The sequence below is a fragment of the Ovis canadensis genome, chromosome 14 (assembly GCF_042477335.2).
Source record: "Ovis canadensis isolate MfBH-ARS-UI-01 breed Bighorn chromosome 14, ARS-UI_OviCan_v2, whole genome shotgun sequence".
Taxonomy (NCBI): Eukaryota; Metazoa; Chordata; class Mammalia; order Artiodactyla; family Bovidae; genus Ovis; species Ovis canadensis.
This window is the reverse complement of record NC_091258.1, coordinates 71432357-71453609: the sequence shown is the minus strand read 5'-3', so window position 1 is coordinate 71453609 and position 21253 is coordinate 71432357. Positions and strand designations below refer to the sequence as shown.

The window sequence follows — 21253 nt, the reverse complement described above, 5'->3', positions numbered from 1 at the left end:
AATAACCAGGATGACGGAACAGTTCTAAACTCAGATGCACCTAACAACATAATCCCCAAAGAAATAAGGTTAACAGGAGGACAAGAAGAAATTGACACATTCCAGAAAAACCGTGAGTGACATTTTACTGCATCTCATTAATTAATAGCATTAAAGCTATGGAAAAGTTGAACATGACCGCTCACAAGCTTGCACTCAGCGACTGAAATGAAATCCAATGATGTGAGAATATAGGTTTTTGCCAGGCACATGTAGATTATATACAGATGTCCAAGGTGTGGCTGTTCAAAATGGTACCCACTAGCCATGTGGCTAATGAGCACTTAAACTTTGGATAGTCTGAATTGAGCTGCGCTGTAAAGGTAAAAATATATCAGATTAGAATACTTTATGTGAAAAAAACATGGAATATCTCACAAAAATGTTTGTATCTTGATTACATGTTAAAATAGTCATCTTTTTTAAATGTAATATTAAAAATTAATTGTACCCATTTATTTATAAATGTGGCTAATAGGAAATTTTAAATTCCATCTGTGACTTCTGTTATGTTGGATAGCAGCAACCTGCAACTGAGTCTCAGCAAATAGCAAAGTCACTCTACTCCCCAGGACAAGGGACCTTGACCAAGAAGCTTAATATGTGTACTTCTGATCTAATAAATGAATTTTTCCCAGTAGCCTCTATTTTATGATGTAGGAGGGCTTCCCTTGTGACTCAGCTGGTAAAGAAGCCACTTGCAACTCGAGAGACCTGGGTTTGATTCCTGGGTTGCAAAGATCCCCAGGACAAGGGAACAGTTACCCACTCCAGTATTCTGGCCTGGAAAATTTCATGGACTGTATAGTCTATACGGTTGCAAAGAGACAGACAGCTGAGCAACTTTCACTTTGTGATTTAGGAAATAGCTAAAACAGTTTTTCATAAATCTTGAAACTAGCTAAGACATTAAGTCTGAGTTGTGTGTGTATGTTCAGTCGCTCAGTCGTGTCCAACTCTTTGTGACCCCATGAACCACAGCACGCCAGGCCTCCCTGTCCATCACCAACTCCCGGAGTCCACCCAAACCCATGCCTGTTGAGTTGGTGATGCCATCCAACCATCTCATCCTCTGTCCTCCCCTTCTCCTGCCCTCAATCTTTCCCGCATCAGGGTCTTTTCCAATGAGTCAGCTCTTCACATCAGGTGGCCAAAGTATTGGAGTTTCAGCTTCAACATCAGTCCTTTCAATGAACACCCAAGACTGATTTCCTTTAGGATGGACTGGTTGGATCTCCTTGCAGTCCAAGGGACTCTCAAGAGTCTTTTCCAACACCACAGTTCAAAAGCATCAATTCTTCTGTGCTCAGCTTTCTTCACAGTCCAACTCTCACATCCATACAAGACCACTGGAAAAACCATAGCCTTGACTAGATGGACCTTTGTTGACAAAGTAATGTCTCTGCTTTTCAATATGCTGTCTAGGTTGGTCATAACTTCTTCCAAGGAGTAAGCGTCTGTTTTCATGGCTGCAGTCACCATCTGCAGTGATTTTGGAGACCCGAAAAATAAAGTCAGCCACTGTTTCCACAGTTTCCCCATCTATTTGCCATGAAGTGATGGGACTGGATGCCATGATCTTAGTTTTCTGAATGTTGAGCCACCTTTTTCACTCTCCTCTTTCACTTTTCATCAAGAGGCCCTTTAGGTACAGGCATATATTACAGTCATCTTAAAACCCTTTTGTTTGGGAGACTCCCAAATAAGTTTGAAAAGCTTTGTACCACTACCTCACTCATTTTAAGTCAACACCTGAAAGTTTTCAACATGACGTTTATGTTGTTATTTACTGGTAGAAACGGTACATCTTATAAGGTAACATGAGGGTAGGTTGTTCATGGAATAATTATTTTATCACTCAGATAGGTTTTAATTATCCTAATGAAGAATGTTCACAAATTCTAACCAGTTACATGGATATTATATTCAGTGTAACTTGAAAATTTTGTCCCTGGAAACATTCCAGTTAATTTTCTTTTAATTAGCTTCACTAAATTGAAATGCTTTTGGTTGTTCTGAAAACGGAACATCCCAACATGAGCCAAGCTTCGCCCTCACTAAGATGAGTAGAATAGAACACTTCACCGTACAGGGAGTTTTGTGTACATGCCCCAGTTGGAAGACCTCTGCCTTGTTAGAACAGCTTCTGTATCCTGAAAGACATTTCTTACCTCCTTGGAAGTCAGGAAGTTTAGGGATGGCCTTAGAACAAAAAGCACAGTCTGATTTTGGGCATGGACTTCTGAGCCTAACAAATGTAGCCAGAAAGATATTCTGGGAATTTCATGGAGTGGGTAGGTCTCCGAACTTCCACTGCAGGGGTTGAAGATTCAACTCCTGGGTGGGGAACTAAGATCGCACATATATATATATAATTTTTTCCTAATTAAAAAAAAATAGTTTTCATCCTTAAGACACACTATTTCTAATGTGAGATTTTCTTTGGAAAGGGGAGTTTCTCAATGGTCTGCTTTCCACACATTCCCTCTTGGTTAATGAAAATATAACATTATTATTAGTGCAAGCTGTACCATGTCACTCATGAAACATGAGTGTTTACTCTCCTAATTTGAAGCATGTAACATGGATGAGCATTGCTGTTAAGACATCAGGATTTTTTCATGAAATCTTACATGACTTTGAGAAACCAAACAGAATCTATCTTTTCATCAGTAGTGAAATGGAGGTGCACTTTTTCTTTTTTTAGATGAAACAACAGAAATTTATTTTTTCATAATGCTGGAGGCCAGAAGTCCAAGGTCAAAGTTTGATATCTTCTGCAGAAGTAACAAGAACACACCTTTATGCTTCCATACTTACAGTCATGATAATACTGCCAAATTCTTTTGAAAAGTTGTTTATAGTTAAACTTTGGCAGAAAGTGAAGAGGAACTAAAAATCCTCTTGATGAAAGTGAAAGAGGAGAGTGAGAAAGTTGGCTTAAAGCTCAACATTCAGAAAACAGATCATGGCATCTGGTCCCATCACTTCATGGGAAATAGATGGGGAAACAGTGGACAGTGTCAGACTTTATTTTCTGGGGCTCCCAAACCACTGCAGATGGTGACTGCAGCCATGAAATTAAAAGACGCTTACTCCTTGGAAGAAAAGTTATGACCAACCTAGATAGCATATTCAAAAGTAGAGACATTATTTTGCTGACTAAGGTCCGTCTAGTCAAGGCTATGGTTTTTCCAGTGGTCATGTATGGATGTTAGAGTTGGACTGTGAAGAAGGCTGAGCACCGAAGAATTGATACTTTTGAACTATGGTGTTGGAGAAGACTCTTGAGAGTCCCTTGGACTGTAAGGAGATCCAACCAGTCCATTCTGAAGGAGATCAGCCCTGGGATTTCTTTGGAAGGAATGATGCTAAAGCTGAAACTCCAGTACTTTGGCCACCTCATGCGAAGAGTTGACTCATTGGAAAAGACTCTGATGCTGGGAGGGATTGGCAGGACAGAAGGGGACGACCAAGGATGAGATGGCTGGATGGCATCACTGACTCGATGGACTTGAGTCTGAGTGAACTCTGGGAGATGGTGATGGACAGGGAGGCCTGGCGTGCTCCAATTCATGGGGTCGCAAAGAGTTGGACACGACTGAGCGACTGAACTGAACTGAAACTTTGGCCTTCACGGGCCCCAAATACAGTAGTGTGTGGCACTAAATCACAAACACTGTGGGTACAATAGAGATTAATTGTAAAGCAGAAGTAAGAAAACAATCGCTTGAGATCTATAAAACTCTCAGTCTCTAAAATACATGCCTCCCATGTATCCTGTGGAATCAGGGTCATTTTTACTGGATTTTTTGAGAGACAGATCACTCGAATAGCAGCTGCCTTTCCCATCCCAGCACGAGGAGGATGGGAACGTGAGTCTGAGCATCCGCATTCTGTAACCAATGTGATGTGTAATCGATATGTGTAACTAACACACTTACTCTGTTGGTGGCTCCCCGGAAACCACATTATGCATCCGACTCCTGCATGAAGTATGCTCCTGAGAGGACGCACCCCACCTGAGACTCTTCACTCCTCCCAGCTCACCGACTCCCTGCCTTAGAACAGGAAATATCACCATCGAGGCTTTGTTGGCACCTCCTGTTCAGAGCAGCTGGACACCAGCCCCTGTGACATGACTCAGGCCTGGTCCACACCCACAGCATTCCCATCTGGGATATAGGGATTATGACAAGCTCTGCTATTTTCATCCCAGCAAATGCGTCCATAAATTGCTGCTGGGCCAACTCTACCAGGGTATTTCAAAGACTGGTCTTGGTCCCCGAAGGACAGCACCAAATCCAGCTGAAGTTCCTGCAGTGTTCCTTGTGTATTGATGGAGAAGGGCATGGCAACCCCCTCCAGTATCCTTGCCTGGAGAATCCCATGGACAGAGGAGCCTGGCGGGCTACGGTTCATGGAGTCCCAAAGAGTCGGACACGACTAAGTAACTAACCCTCTTCTTCTTGACTGTTGAATCTCTTCTGTGTGTGAATGGGATGTATTTCCACCATAACTGTGGGGTCTTAGTTCTCATTTTGCTTAAAAGAGGGGTGTCTAAATCTAGCTGTGCCACTCAAAGTCTGGGTGGTATTCTCTGAAACAGTGCTGCTTTATTTTTGGCTGCACTGGGTCTTCCATTGCTGCAAGCGGGCTTTTCTCTGGTTGCAGTGAGTGGGTGCTGCTCTCTAGTTGTGATGCTGGGGCCTCTCATTGCAGTGGCCTCTCTTGTGGAGCACAGGCTTCAGTAGTTGTGGCTCCAGGGTGGAGCACAGGCTCAGTAGTTCCAGTGCATGGGCTTTAATTCCTCTGCAGCATGTGGCATCTCCCCAGAGCAGAGATCGAACCTGTTCCTCTCCCTGCATTGGCAGGAGGATTCTTGCCCACTGTACTACAAGGCAAGTCCACAGTGCTCCTTTAAAAGCTGCCTTTCCAGCTGAAAGGCTGCAAGAAATTCCACCTTATACCTGTCCCACTTTGCTACAGAAATTGGATTCTTGTTTCCTTAATGCTCCAAAGTTGAAGGATTTTCTATCCCTGATCATATTCTGTCTTGCCCCACCTTTGAGATTTGGTCTGGAGTATGCCTCTGACAGAGATCATTTTCTAGTTCATCTAAAAGTACACTCGCCCATTTAGTGACCAGGACGATGGATGATGCTGGGGCCCAGAGATGAGTCATGCCCAGGGCCACCCTCCCAGAGCTCCCAGGCTGGTGAGGGGGAGAGAGTGGATTTGGATCCGTCCGGGTCTGCTTGCCAGAGCTGTGGCAGCAGAGATGCCAGGGACTAGGAGAGTCCTGACGGGTAGACAGGAGTGAGGGACTTAGAGAAGAGTCCCTGGATGCGGAGAACATGAAAGATGAGCAGGAGTTTTCCAGGTGGAGAATAGCATCTCATTCATTGGTTCACTCATTCATTCGCTTCTCGGGGCCTCTTGTGCGTGGAAATGCTGGGCACCTAGAACTGAGTCAGTCCTGAACTCTGTTCTTAGCAAGCCCCATGTCTAATGGGGGCAGCTGACACGGACAGTCACAATCTATGATGATCAGATGATGGGTGAGGGAGATAATGGGCTACGGAAGCCACGAGGGGCTACTTGGTGCCTCTGGTGGCAGGGGGGAGAGGGCTCACCCAGGATGAGCAGGAGTGGAATAGGTCCCTTCCTTTCAGGATGCTGGAGATGTGAGAGAACCTGGCTCTGTCCTGGGAAAATGCTGAGTCCAGTCCAACCCCTTGATTTATTCACATTGCAGGTCCTTGAACAACAAGCTGTAAGTCCCTTTTTACAGACAAGAACATTGAGCCCGAGGGACATTAATCACTTCGCCAAAGGAGCACCAAGCCAGCGTCCAGTGTGCCCAGAAGGTAGGAGTGATGAGGCTGGAGGTGGGTGCACAGCAGGTCCTCAGAGCAGGTGGTGTGACCTTGAGTGGCTTCGGCAAGTCTCTCTCTTGTTCTGCCTCTGTGCAGTGTTCAGAGCCAGGTGGGGAAAGATGGGAGCAGGAGACAGGGATGGAGCCCCCCAGGGCTGAAGTAAAGGGTTTACAAGACGGGAGGAATGACCTTTCGCTTTCTTCCCCAGAATGGTACAGCAGAGGGGGATGCTGCTATTTCTGGGGGTGCAGTTGCTGCTGGTGGGGGCATTCCTCTACCAGACCACCACTGCTGCAGCCTCACTTTCCTGCATTTTAACCAGTGACATCTGCAAAACCTTTATTTCCAAACAAGATCATGTACTAAAGTTCCAGGTGGGAGTGAATGTTGGGGGACATGATTTAACCCAGTACTCCTGAGTAATGGGGGTTTCTGGGATAGGTCCCTGCTGGGCATGGCCCCATGTGGCAGTAGTGGTGCCCTACTATGGGCAGGCCCAGCTGCTCTCCCACCTGCACTCCTTCCTACGGTGCCAGCGACTGCACTGTGCCATCTGCGTGGTGAACCAGGTGCAGCAGGAATGAGGAGGCACAGGAGCAAGAGGCCAGAGGGCTCTGAGCCTGGCCTTGAAGAGTCAGGGCTGGAGTCGTCAGTGTCTGAGCTGAGAGTGTCTGGGCCAGAGAGTATCCAGGGGCTAGGATTGATGAGTCAAGAAGAACTTGGACTGGTGAAGACCAGAACCAAGGGCTATATGTTTGGTCTAGACTGGCTTAGTCTGCAATCTGCTTGGGTAGCTGACTAAGGGAAGGGCTCATCCCACTGAGTCTGGGTCTGTGAGACCAAGGCTTGTTGGATTGGGCAGCAACCCAAGGGGTAAAGTAAAGCGCTGGGTCTGAAGTCTGTTAGATGCCTGTTTGAATCTTGGCCTTGCCCATTACTACTTGTGTGGTGTGAGGTTGGGACCAGTCTTCATCTCTCCATCCATATATCCATTCATTCAACACTGTTCTTCAGTATTACTATGTATAAACGGGGAATCTGCTCTCTGTGCTACTGTTTTCTCATTCATGAGTCAAAGGTTCATTGAGATAATGAGTGTAAAGCAATGAGGCCAGTGCCTGGCACATTGTAGATGCTTAATAAGTGACAGTGATGATGACGATGGTGGTGGTGGTGGTGATGGTCATGATGATGATGTTGGTAATAGTGATGATGGAGGTTAAGTGACTGCTAATGATGTTGAAGATGATGAAGACAGTGATAATGGTGGTGATGCTGATGATGAATATTATGGTAATGATAAGTGATGATGGTTATAGTTAGATGGTGATGAAGATGATGATGATAGAGGAGGACAAGGAGGAATGGCAGATCTTATCCTGAGCATCAGACCTAATCTTTGTCTGGCAGGAGCAGAAAGAGAAACACAGGCAGTCCCCAGTCTCTCCTGACCTCTGCCTCCCTCAGATGACCCCTTGAAGGTGATGATCCTTGAGAACTTTGAAAATGGCCAATAAGGGAGAGCTGAGAAACTGAAGATGCTGAGTCTGCCGAGGATGGGGGTGGGGATCCAGGGAAAGTTTCCTAGGGGGGGTAACCTTTGAACTGAGCCTTCCTGGACAAGTCTGAGAATAAGAAGGGGTTCCAGGCAGGAGAATGGCACTTGGACAGGTGAGAGAGGATGGGCCTGGCAAGTGGCAGGGACACCACTACTTGTGGTGAGTGTCTCCATCCACCCCAGGTGAACACCACCACCTTCAACCAGGGCAAGCTGTGCAATGTGGGGTTCTGGGAGGCCATGCAGGAGGAGGACTGGGACCATGTCTTTTTCCACAATGTGAATCTCCCAGAGGATGACCACAACCTCTGCATCTGCGACATCTTCCCTGCCCCTGTTCCATGGCCATCAACAAGTTCAACAAGTAGATGGAGGGAGGGGACCTCCTGCCCATCTGTACAGTCCAGGCCCTGATCCCTGGGGCCGATGATGGAGAGGATGAAGAGGCCTGGGGAAAGGCCTTATAGATGGGGAGAAGCTTCCTCCTGGGTGTGGGTATCAAATGAGAGTGGGATTAGTTATCAGTGGGGGTCAGGATGCATTTAATAAAGTGGTAGGCAGAGAAGTTGTAACAGAGGTCAAAGGAGAACTTATAACAGGAGGGACCATCTTGGGGTCACAAGATGGGCCTGTCAGATGATTCAGGGAGGGGATTTCCAGGGTTACATGAGGGGTCATCTCAAGGGGCAGGGCTGCCCCAGGATCAGGCACAGGGACATCCTAGGGGTCAGGGAGAGGTTACCAAGGGAGAGAGTAGGGAATGGCTGACCCAGAAATAAACCCTGTGCTCCTGGCTAGCAAAGGGTCAGGGCCCATTGCCTGAAATGCCCTGTGCTTCCAACTCTCCCTGCCTCTATAGGCTGCCCTACCGAGGCTACCATGGAGGGGTGTTTGCCCTGTGCCCTATTCACTACCTGAGGATCAGTGGCTTCCCCAACACCAGCTGGGGCGGGAATCAGGACAGAGACCTCACTACCAGGTAGGGGGCACTGCTGTAGGGAGCCTCGCTTGAGGCAGCAGGCCCCTCCGTGGTGTGGGGGCCATGGGGTGCCCAAGACTGAGTGGGAATGTGAGCTGTGTTGGGTTGCGGGAGACGCAAGCCGCTCTGGCCTGAGGAGCCGGGTGTGGATGGGGACCTCATCAAAGGAAACAGGCATCTGGCCTCACGCCCTCTCCCCTGTAAGGGTGCAACTCAGCGGGATGCTCTTCTTATGGCTTTGTCTGCTCTTTGGCCAATACCACATGCTGGAGGAGGGGCAGGACCCCAGCTGCAAGCAGAGCTCCCAGGGGTGAGTCAGGGTGTGAGGCAGGGGTGGCCAGTCCTGGACCTGTTCCCAAGCCCTCAGCTTGCACGGCTGCCCCCTCAGTCCCTCCAGTCCTGGCCTTCTGGCCTAGATCTGCCGGAAGTGGTGGCACAATGCTGCAAACTCGCCAGGATACAGGCTGCTCTCCAAGGAGCTGTGGCCCCTCTACACCAACCTCACCATGGACATCGAGCCCTTAATTCCAGAAGCCCCCAGGCTAACGGGTTTCTGGAGCCTGGAAAGAATCCCCTCAACCATCCCACCTAGTTTCTTGTTAAAGGAGGCTTTATTTTACTGGCTTCTCTCTGCCATCCCTAATCCCCATTCTTTCATTGCTATTCATTTGGTCACACAGGTCCCCACTCAAATTGACCATGCTGTGGGTCTTTCCATACAAAGTGCTTAATGCTTAGTCACCTGTTTATTTCTCACAGGGACTTGTGGGGTAGCACTACTGTCATCTTCCTTTTGAAAACCAGGGTCAGATTAACATCTTGCTTGATTGATATAGAATCAAGTAAGGAACCCAAGGGCTTCCCAGGTGGCTCAGTGGTAAAGAATCCACCTGTCAGAATGTAAACTGATACAGCCATTATGGAAGATAGTATGGAGATTCCTTAAAAAATACAAAAAACTAGGAATGAAACTACCGCATGACCCAACAATCCCACTACTGGGCATATATGCTGAGAAAACCATAATTGAAAAAGATACATGTATCCCAGTGTTCATTGCAGCACTATTTACAATAGCTAGGACATGGGAGTGACCTAGATGTGATGAATGGATAAAAAAAGCTGTGATTCATATATACAGTGGAATATTATTCATCCATAAAAAGGAATGTATTTGAGTCCATTCTAATGAGGTGGGTGAACCTAGAGCCTATTACACAGAGTGAAGTAAGAGAAAAACAAACTTCGTACATTAATGCATATATATGGAATCTAGAAAGATGGTACTGCTGAACCCATTTGCAGGGCAGCAATGAAGTTGCAGACATAAACACACTTGTAGACACAATGGAAGGAGTGGGTGGGACAAATGGAGAGAGCAGTGTGGAAACATACATTACAATGTGTAAAACAGATAGCCAGTGGGAATTTGCTGTATGACTCAGGAAGCTCAGACCTGTGCTCTGTGACAACCTAGAGCAGTGGGATGGGGTGAGAGGTGGGAGGGAGATTTAAGAGGGAGTGGGCATATGTATACCTATAGCTGATTCATGTTGATGTATCGCAGAGTACAACACAATATTGCAAATCAGTTCTTCAATTAAAAATAAAAAAGAATCCACCTACCAATGCAGGAGACACAGGAGGTGCAGGTTTGACCTCTGGGTCAGAGAGATCTCCTGGAGAAGGAAATGGCAACCCACTGCAGTATTCTTGCTTGAGAAATCCCATGGACAGAAGAGTGTGATGGGCTACAGTCCATGGGGTTGCAAAGAGGCAGACATGACTAAGCAGGCACCGATGCACAGGAACCTGGCTTCTGGGCCTGTCTACTTAGAAAGTATGCTGTTCTACTTCTTTCTTATAGCAGAAAAAAAAAAAAAAAGGAGGGGAGTAGGAAAGAAAAATAAGATACATGGAGACTTCCCTGGCAGTCCAGCAGTTAAGACTCTAAATTCCCAAGCAGAGGATACAGGTTTGATCCCTGGTTAGAGAACTAAGAACCTGGGTATGGCAAAAAAAAAAAAAAAAAAAATGAGGGTAGTTGAATAAATTACAGCATGTCCTCATACTGATAGAATACTGATGCAGTCACTGAACAGCTGTGTTGTAGACTGAAAAGAAAACTGCACAAGGTATGTGATATGATTTGATATTTACCAAACAAAGAGGGAAGAGTACCTATATAGGTGTACGCTTACGAGCATAGTGTGTGGGAATAACAAGTGTTGGCAGACCTCTCTGAGCTGGAGGGTAAATACTTTCAGTTTGCAGGCCATATGGCCTTTGCCACAACTACTCAGCTCGGCCACTGGAGCATAAAAGCAGCCACAGACATCACACAAACAAATGAACATGGCTGTGTTCTAATAAAACTTTATTTAAAAAACGTGTGGCCACCCAGATTTGGCTGATGGACAGTTTGCTGACTCCTGACATAGATGATTAGGAGCCTGTATAAACATATAAAAGACTCCATACTAAAAGGTTCGCCATAGATGGTGGAGGTGGAAAGGGGAGAGTAGAGCTGAATTAATCATGAAAGAAGAGAAAAACTACACTGAATATCAGAATCACATTTATGCATTTACCAAAAAAAGTACATTCATCTGGGTACATAAAGAAATTAATAATTATTAATTGTGCAACTTCAGGATGTAAATTCAATAGGGAGTAAATATGATTAAACAATTGTTAGGTTCTTTTTAAAAAATATAATCAGCACCTCTGGTTACACAGTGAATTCTGTAGCAAAAACTACAGAATTGAGTATATGTGTGTATGTGTGTGTGTGTGTACACACTGACCTGCAGATATAAATATACATACATACATAAGTATACAGATACACACACATATACATAATATTGCCAAGGCATCATTTAGTTTGCTGGCAGCCTAAAAATAATTATATTCCACATTAAACAGGGTTATCATTAAATTCCCACAAATTTTCCTGTAAATAATCTGGTAACAATCTTACTCTACAGAAACTCTTTTCTCAATGTATTAGGGTTTCTTCCTCAAATGAATTTTATAACTTTTAATGAAGCTAGTACAAATATAGACATTTCCACTCATTCTTAAAAGTTCTTTCCTGAGTTATTTCCCTCACATAAAATATGTGTAACTTGGAGACATGCAGTGCATCCCTAGAGTTTTTCTGAAGCATGAATTCTATATGATTATATCTGCCTCATGTTTTTTCTTCTTCAAGAAATTCAGTTAGTTTCATTGATGTTTATGATGTTTATGCATACTAGGAATTGACTTCTGAGTAAAGCCTTGCACAGGTTAACTGCTTTTATAAGATTTATCTCTGGTGTGAGTTGTCTGGTGTTTATTAAAATTTGACCTGTTGTTGAAGCTCTTCCCACACTTGGAACACACATAAGGTCTCTCTCCTGTGTGAATTCGTTGATGCACTTTGAGTTGTGGTTTCCTACTGAAGGATTTCCCACAGTCACAGCATTCATAAGGTTTCTCTCCAATATGTGTTCTCTGATGTGTGATTAACTCTGATTTCTCGACGAAAGTGGTCCCACACTTGTAACAGGCAAAGGTTCTCTCTCTATTGTGAGTCATCTGATGTTTATGGAAATTTGATCTACCATTGAAAGCCTTCCCACATGCAGCACATACGTAGGGTTTCTCTCCTGTGTGGATCCGCTGATGCTCTCTGAACTGTGACTTGGAAGTAAAGGCCTTCCCACAGTCACTGCATTTGTAAGGCTTCTCTCCAGTGTGAATTCGCTGATGCATGCTGAGGATTGACTTCTGGTTGAAGGCCTTCCCGCATTCACTGCACACATGGTGTCTTTCTCCAGTGTGAATTTTCTGGTGTATGTTGAGGTGTGACTTTTGAGTAAAGGTCTTCCCACAGTCACTGCATTCATAAGGTTTCTCCCCAGTGTGGATTCGATGATGTATATCAAGTTGTGACTTGGAAATGAAGGATTTCCCACAGCTGTGACACTGATAAGGCTTCTCTCCAGTGTGACTTCTCTGATGTACAATCAGGTGCGCCTTCTGGATAAAAGCCTGGCCACATTCAATACACACATAAGACTTCTCCCCTGAATGGATTCTCTGGTGCAAGCTGAGTGTTGATTTCTGGGTGAAGGCCTTCCCACATTCACTGCATACATACTGTCGCTCGCCAGTGTGGATTTTCTGATGTATACTGAGAGTTGAATTCTGGGAGAAGCCTTTCCCACATTCACTGCATTCATAGAGTTTTTCTCTTGTATGAGTTCTTTGATGTCTGAAGAGAGATAACATCTGGAAGAAAGTTTTTCCACATTCATGGCATTTATGGGGCTTTTTTCTAGTATGAGTCTTCTGGTGTGTAACCAGTTCTGGCCTCTGAATGAAGACTTTTCCACATTCCTTACATATATACGGTATGTTACCTGTATGATCTGTCACACAGAACCCGAGTTTTGGTTGTGAGGTGAAGGCTTTCCCACATTTACCACATTCCTGGAGGTTTTCTACACTATGGAATCTCTGTTGCTCAAGCAGGTGTGACTTGTGGGTGAAGTCCCTCCCACATTCAGTACACTTATCTGCTTTTTCCTGAGTATGAACTTGATGTTGTGTGAGTAACTGTTTCTGGCTGAAGGCTTTTGTACATATATTACCTTCACGGAAGTTCTCTCCTGTGTGAGTATTCTTGCAGCTGGCACTGGAGGAGCTATGGATAACTGGCTGACCAGATCCAACCATATCATCAAGGTGTTTTGTGGTACTGCTTTGATTTTGACGAGTTGCTTCTAGGTTAGGCTTCAACCTTTTTGCAACTGAGCAACGTTTATGAGGTCCCTTTTGTGAAGAAATAAGGTGGGGCCTTGCCTGAATGACTTTTCCAGGGTACTTGTAATCACAGTCTCTCTCTGTGTTCAGTGTTTTCTTATTGAAGAAAGCCCCATGATGTGAAGGTTTATTTTGATTTTTCAGATCCCTCTCTGTTTGGTCAGCTTGTTTCCACAGTTCTTCTAAAATGGAACACCATGAACCATCCCTTGTGACTCCACCCATCATCTCATTGTGAAATGAAGCTTCTTCAGAAATTTCCTGTTGTGGGGTTTCAAGCCCAAACTCCCCTTCTAGAAGGAGAACAAGATGAAATAGATACAGTGAACAGTTAGCAAAGGATAGAGGAGAAGTCACATGGAGCTAACTGAGATTATGCATGGAGAAACTGCTGAGTCATATACCAGTGGTCGTGCTGATGGTGATCATGAGAGAAAACAGTTACACAACCCTTACTATTTGTCAGGCACTTAGCTGTATAGCACTTAGCATTTGCTAGGCAATGTTCTATGTGATGCACACATAAACTCATTCAATCCCCAAAACAATCCCAGGAGGTAACTACTTATTATCCTGTTTTTCCACATGAAACGAAGGAAATACAATGGTTAAATAATTAACCAAAATTACTTTGCTCAGCTGTGGGGAAAGTTAAGAGTTTAACAAAGGCAACCTGACCCCACTCATGCAGGTGATCTAGATACCCAGACGTAGCAGAATGACTACAGGATAAAAGAGACAGGAGTGTCATAGGGCAGCATCTGTGCATAGCCAGAGCTTGAAGGAGGGGTTCAGAGTTTTCTCAACTTACAATGAGGTTATGTCCTGATAAGTCCATCATAAGTTTAAAATATCATAAATCAGAAATGAATTGAATACACCTAACCTACTAAACAAAGCTTAACCCAGCCTACTTTAAATGTGCTTAGAAGACTTATGTTAGCCTAAGTGAAAATGAAAGTGAAGTCGCTTAGTCGTGTCCGACTCTTTGCAACCCATGGACTGTAGCCCACCAAGCTCCTCTGTCCATGGGATTCTCCAGGCAAGAATACTGGAGTGGGTTGCCATTTCCTTCTCCAGTGTTAGCCTAAGGTTGGGCCAAAGCATCTAACAAAAGACCTATTTTATAATACAGTGTTGAATATCTCATGCAGTTTATTGAATACTGTACTGAAAGTGAAAAAAAAAGTGGTTATCTGGGTACAGAAGGGTGGTAAGTGTATTGGTTGATTCCCCTTATGATCATGTGGCTGACTGGGAGTCTGGCATCATGAGAGTATAGTACTGTATATCACTAGCCTCGGAAAAGATCAAAATTTACAATTCAAAGTATAGTTTGTACTAAATGTGTATGACTTTTGCAACATTGTAAAGTTGAAAAATTGTAAATTGAACCATCACAAGTCTGGGACCATCTGTATAGGTTTTCGTTAAAGATCTACATTGTGATTAATCTCCCAGCTTCCTCCTACTTGTTGGAAACAATACCAAAATCATTCAGCCCTAGACATCCTCTGATAGACTATTAAAGCATCAATCCTGACATAGCCAAGCAGTGAAAGAATACCTATACTCAAACTCTCAATTCTATGAAACTGAAATTTGTTTCCCTGAACTTAGACATGTACATATCCCAAGAAAGGTAAACTGGAAGACTGGACAAACAGGCTGTCCTCTAGAATCTGTTTCACCCTCTTCCACAAAGGTTAACTGTGGCCAGGCACATGGCAGCCAAGCCATGTAATGACTCACAATTTCCTTTGCAGTGATATGTGACGGTGAGACTGTTTTTGCTGACGAAATGGGCATACAACATTGTGCACCAGTTCTAGCCAGAGAAACACATCACAGTTTCTCAGTACCCTCCACCCCTTTTCTGCCTAGTAGAACCTGGCTTTGGTTGCAATACGCTCATTCCCAAAGATTGACAGCATCATAAAAGATGGTACTGCAATGACAAGAGAAAAACTTCAAGACCTGAATGAATACAGAACATAAGGCGTCCTGCTGAACTGACTTTTAGAAGTGTTTTATAGGGGGAGAATTATTCTGGAAATTATTATACTGGACCTTGGTCTCTTTGTTATAACTTTCAGCTTTATGCTACTCAATATACCATTTTTTGGTTAAGAACAGGAGTCACTGATCATATCCAGTTTACTAGTAAAAACATAAGACACAACAGATTCTTTTTAAAAAGGTGGCTGAATTTTACTATTACTTTATCCTATCAGAGATTTAAATACTGAGTATGGTTAAGACCGTCACATCTTGTTTTCTTTTCCCTTTCAATCACTTGGATTAACTGTATCCCAGACCCTTGTCCTGTTCCCAAACCTCAGTCATCTATCACTTTTTTTAAAAAATGAGAATGCTCTTTATTTTTACCATTATTAGTAGGTATGTATGTGTGTGTGTGTGTGTGTGTGTGTGTGTGTGTGTGTGTGTATAGCATTAAAATCTGAGAAAAAGAAATAAATCAATCTTTGGGGTAATCTATCAATGTCATCTTGACTAAACTCATGATGACGGGGAATCCACAAATCCCATTAGGAACAAAATAACCCAAGCATGAGAAAATAGCTGGTTTATGGTGATACCCCTGGAGTTAAGAAAAAGAGTCAACTAAACTGTGCTTTTATAGTAGAATTTCTAAAATAACAAGTTAGAAGACTAAGATGGGAGAGCCAAGAAACAGAAGAATCTTCTGGACAAAATGTATAAGGTGAGAAGAATTTCTGATGTGTGTAATGATTCCAATTTCTGATATCCTTAAAATAAAGGAAATGAGACACCCCACAGGAACTGTCTACCATGAAGCTAAATAAGAGAACATGGTTTAGGCATGGGGACTAGAGGCACTGATAAAGGATCATCAGGGGAAAAAAAATTAGGCCTTAAGTGTTGAGAATAGAAGGGTCCTTTAATTCCTCTATGAAGGGATGACCAGAGGGAAGTACAGGGGCCCAAGTTGGAGGCACCACAATCAGGGATAAAGAAGAAGGATTCAGTGCAGAAAAGAGTTCAAAGGACAAATAAGAAAAAAGGCCTTCAGGAAATTCCACAAAGGGATAAAATGAGATGACAAAAGCAACATACAGACGGAAAATCCAATCAGATAACAGATATGATGAGATGCTCTGTTCCCAGAAAAATGAAAACAGCTCTATCATAACATGGGCCATAAATGAGAAATTTGATAAATATTATATATGTTGGCAAGCAAGATGTAAAAATGATTAACAGCTGGATTAAGTCTAGTCATATCCAGTGATCAGGCAATCCCTCTTGACTATTCACCTCTGATTAATTCTTTTGTTGGCCCCTATGGAACATTTACAGAATAATGTATGGCAGCATTAGCCTTAATGCCATATATTACAAAATAATGTATAGCAGCGTTAGTTTTGAGGAGTAGGAAATGACGTGTGTGCACCACTGGGGAATGGATAAGTGCGGTAGGTTGAATATGGCCCCTCGTGGATCTACACGACTTGACAGTCACTCACCGTGATACCTCTGACATGGGACTTCAGTCTCCCTCATCCATGGTTCCTTTCCTTCTTCAATCCTGAAAATGATCTCTGGGTTGGGAATGTGATACCCTGTGAATAAGAAAGGATATTGCATTAGGATGTGGTATTGGGCTTGGCGACCCACTCTAGTATTCTGCCTGGAGAATCCCATGGACAAAGGAGCCTAATGGGCTATAGTTCATAGGGTCAAAAAGAGTCTGACACAACTAAAGTGACTTAGCGTGCAGACATACACTGGGCTTCAGGGGTTATTCAATGAAGCTTTCTTTCATGGACACATCTTTCATTAGGAACAAAGTAACATTCAAAGATGACCAAGAGGAATGAACAATTTAGGACAAGCCCAGGACAAACTGATTACATTCTTCAGATGTCCCACTTCATGCCACAAGAAGGAGGGACATCTCATGGAGGCCCGTCCAAGAGTCCCAGGTCAGGTGTGCTCACCCACGGAGAAAAAGTGGCTGTAGATCTCCAGCATCACATCCTGATACAGGTGTCTCTGGGCAGGGTCCAGTTGCTGCCACTCCTCCCTGCTGAAGTCCATGGTCACATCCTCAAAAGACACTAACCCCTATAACAACATACCCCAGCTCAATGAGAATTAGTCATCATTGGTGAACTTACATACAGGGGTGTGTTCTTAATGACTTCACCATGATATATATGGCTTCCCACTAACTACCTGTTTCATATTGTATGAAATCATAATCAGGGCAAGAAAACAATATTTTAAATATTAAAATAAGAACAAAGCTAATAAGGATTAAGTTGGCCATAAAGTTTGTAGTTTCTATATGTTCCTTAACAAACTTTTTGACCAACCCAATATCATGCATCTTAACACCTTAGCTGAACAAGAAGCGCTCTTAAAATTCAGCCAACTCCAGCACAAAATGAAATACATTTTTCTGCAAGGCAGTGTTTGCCACTATTATGGGCTGAAATGTGCCACTCCCCCCCTCCACCCCGCGCTCATTCACATGCTGAAGTCCTAACCTCCAGAACCTCAAAATGTGTCTGTATTTGGAGATACACAGTATTTAATGAGGTCCTTAGAGTGGGTCATTGTTATTTTAAAAACACATGAAAGGTCATGAAATACACAGAACAACTTGGAATTTCAGGAAATCTTGAGTATAACCAAGAACCCTGCTTCCTCACTCCAAAATATCAAATACCAATATCTACATTATTCCTGGGCACTTTTATTCATCTTTTAAAAGAGGGAAAACCACACAGTCCTTAAAAACTAGTTCTTGCTCTGTGACTGTAAATTCTGAGGACAGAGGAGAAACCAGCCAATCTCCAGTGAGGAGGAGTCAGGTGGGGATCAGCTGAAACAATGCAAAGACCCAGCAGTGGATGGAGGATGAACATATGGGTGAAGGATGCCTGAGCTGAGCAGGAAGGAGTCAGCATTTCCTGGCCTGTGGCTGGAGCTACGGTTTCTTCTTCCTTTGCCCCAGGGCCAACCCTCTTCTACACATCCTCCTGCATCAGTCAGTTCAGTTTCCTCTATAAGACACAGTGCCTGTGGATGAGGAAACATTAGCTATCAGTGCTCTGCTCTCCGCAGGAGAATCCACATTGTCTTGACACAGGGAGTCCAGAGTTCGCTGCTTCCTGTGTCTGCCCTCAAGTTCCGGAGAACTGCCCCTGGGCTGGGGATGGCTCCTGCTTACCTCACACGATACATCCTGCTCCTCTAAACCCAAGACCTGGGGCCTCTGGGGCAAATTCGCATCAGCAAGCATGTCCCTTCTGGGCTTCAATTCTTGGTCTCTCTCGCTGACAACTCCACTCTTCCCAGGAGCCTGCAGCTGGGTGGGCATCAGAGGGCTCCAATCAGAGCTGCTGGGAAGAGTCAACTTGAGCTGTGTAGGGAGATCCTGCAGTCTCCGTGATGTGGCCTGACCCAGGGGCTCTGGAGGGACACTGGAAATCCTGGAAAGGCAGTAACCACATCGTTACTCATCTAATATCCACGCCACAGGAATTTCTGAGGGCCATTAGGTGAAAGTCACTGTGTTCACAACATGAGGGTAAACAAAACTCAGGAATCTATCTATTGAGGTAAAAAATAAGAAAAGATGGAAAAGCTTTGGATTAAAGTTCATGAAGGTTTAAGTGCAGCTCTGACACACCTTTTAACTATGAGAAGAGAGAGAGATTATTTTACTGGCAGTTTCCAAAATGAAGAGGAAGGTATTTATCATAGGCACTGAGAAACTTCCATGAGATGAGGTTTGTCAAGTCCTCAGAACCTGCCAGGCACATGATAAAATAAAAATTATTTTATTATTTGCTGAAGAAAAATCAGCAAGTTGCTGAGTCAGGTATCAGATACCTTGAGTAATTCTCATACCACCCTGTCAGCTAAATATCATTATTATACCCATTTGGGGCTTCCCTGGTAGCTCAGTTGGTAAAGAATCCGCCTGCAATGCAGGAGACCCTGGTTCAACTCCTGGGTTGGAAGATCCCCCGGAGAAGGGAAAGGCTACCCATTCCAGTATTCTGGCCTAGAGAATTCCATGGACTGTATAATTCATGGGGTGGCAAAGAGTCGAACTGAGCGACTTTCACTTTCATACCCATTTCGTGGATGAGGAAAACTGAAGCTGACTGCTGTTACCTAATTTGCCTTAAGGTCACTCAGTCTCCAAAGGGAATTCTGAGGCATCCCAGGTCTGCCTCATTTTAAACTGCACACAGTTGCCACTATCCCATGTAGTCTTCTACATAGTCAATTTCCAGAAGCACTGTTTACATTTTCTGTTGCCTTCAGAAAGCTTAGGCTTCAAGTAGCCCATGTCTGGAACTGAGGTTCTGGACATTTCAGTGCCCATCCATAATACAGACAGCTCAACCTTTTCTGACAAAATTCAAATTCAATGTATGGAATCCCACCTTCACTTGGAAAACCTGCAGACATGTACTAGGACTCCCAATCACCACTAGACAACCCCCAATATAGGGTTCCAAATAATGCACCCCAGGAAGAAACTATCATTGATTTGCTCAACACCCAATCACTTATCCTTAACCATGTCCACAGAGACCCAAGTTGAGACCAACACTGACCCTCTCGTTCATTTCCAAAGGACAACTCTCACTGCCCAGAAAGCAAATCAATCAGCTTCACAAACCTCCATCACTGGCCCACTAGGTCTCCCATCAACTGGTTCCCAGATGCTGCCCTTAGCACCCCAAACACTTTACTGATTTCACAAATCCACCCTCAATCACTGTCTCCCTTGAGTGTGTTACAATGTGACCGTCAAAGCTCCTGCTCCCAGTCATTGCCTCCTACAGTCCCCCAAGCAGTGGATCACTTCCCCAAGTGGTTCCCAGTACCAATACCAAGGCCCTCTTAAGACCCATGTTCACTATCATATAAACAAATTTCATGGGCCAACAATATGAAATCTGATATTAAAGTACACTTGGAATTCAAGTTACAAAAGTACTTATATACATACAGAAGTAAGGCAAGAAATAGTGAAAATCAACGAGCCAAGCATTAAATTAGAAAACCCCACTTACGCTATAGCTCCCATCACTAAGAACCCCACCACTCACTCCGCAGACCCGACATCACTCATCCCAGACCCCCATCACTCGGCCGCCAATTCCCAACATCACTCACACCAAGCGGATTCCCCCTCATCGACCCCGCGGATTCCCCATTGCTAATGCTCCAAATCACCTCAGCATCCCACAGGCGATTCACAGGGTAGAAGAGTTGACAACAGAAGCGAAATGGCCGCTCTGGGCCACTTCCGATTCGAATTCCTGTCAGGATTTGAGAGGCTGTGTTTGTGAATGTTGCTCATGCTTACTAGCACCTTGGAAGCCACTGTCTGCCAATAGTTATCATGGCGTATGAAGTCCGTTGGTCTATTCCGCGGTTCATTTTCCCTCAGGGACGGTATCGAGAGAACAACATGGCCGCGCCCATAAGGATTATATGAAGGCGGACGCCATTTTCAAAAACTCTCCATTCCGTACAGCCAGGGAACGCACTAAGCAATCGAGTTGAAGTCTTGGTGGTGTTTCCCATTGGCGAGGGACCAATTAAAGAGGTGCGTAGATATAGTTCTAGGAGAAAAACAGCATTGCATAGTCTGAAAAATATCCTTTCTCTGTACTTTTCACACTGATTTAAAGCCCCTTTCTCACTATCTGGCCTCTTCCCTGTCAAGACTACCCAGGGAGTCAGATCTGTCAGGAGCCCAAAGGTGCAGAACTTGGCAGAGAACTCCTAAAGGCTTAGTGATTTCCTTAGTAATGAGAGCCTTTGAAGAATCTTGTGTGACGTTAATGAGGTGATTTTTTAGAGGCCTAAGGCATTTCTCATTTTACTGTCTTGACTTCATTGTGCTTCACAGATATTGCTCCCCGCTTTTTTTTAAAAAACAAGTTGAAGGTTTGGGGCAGCCCA

General features: G+C 44.2%; 1 protein-coding gene across 5 annotated transcripts; it reads right to left on the bottom strand.

Moving 5' to 3' along the window:
• Positions 1–108: 108 nt before the first annotated feature.
• Positions 109–20730, bottom strand: ZNF175 (zinc finger protein 175). 5 transcript variants are annotated; one of them, XM_069551439.1, is made up of 7 exons: positions 20519–20637; positions 18492–18753; positions 17254–17380; positions 16780–16875; positions 10082–10134; positions 3984–4096; positions 109–354 (listed from the first exon to the last, which is right to left on the bottom strand). In XM_069551439.1, the coding sequence occupies exons 1-7, from the start codon at positions 20524–20526 to the stop codon at positions 324–326; spliced, it is 690 nt and encodes a 229-aa protein (XP_069407540.1). In that variant the 5' UTR covers positions 20527–20637; the 3' UTR covers positions 109–323. The 5 variants fall into 5 exon arrangements, with proteins under 5 accessions (XP_069407540.1, XP_069407542.1, XP_069407541.1 ...); XM_069551441.1 differs by lacking the exon at positions 3984–4096 and having other exon boundaries at positions 20519–20696; XM_069551440.1 differs by lacking the exons at positions 3984–4096; positions 10082–10134 and having other exon boundaries at positions 20519–20689.
• Positions 20731–21253: the final 523 nt, after the last annotated feature.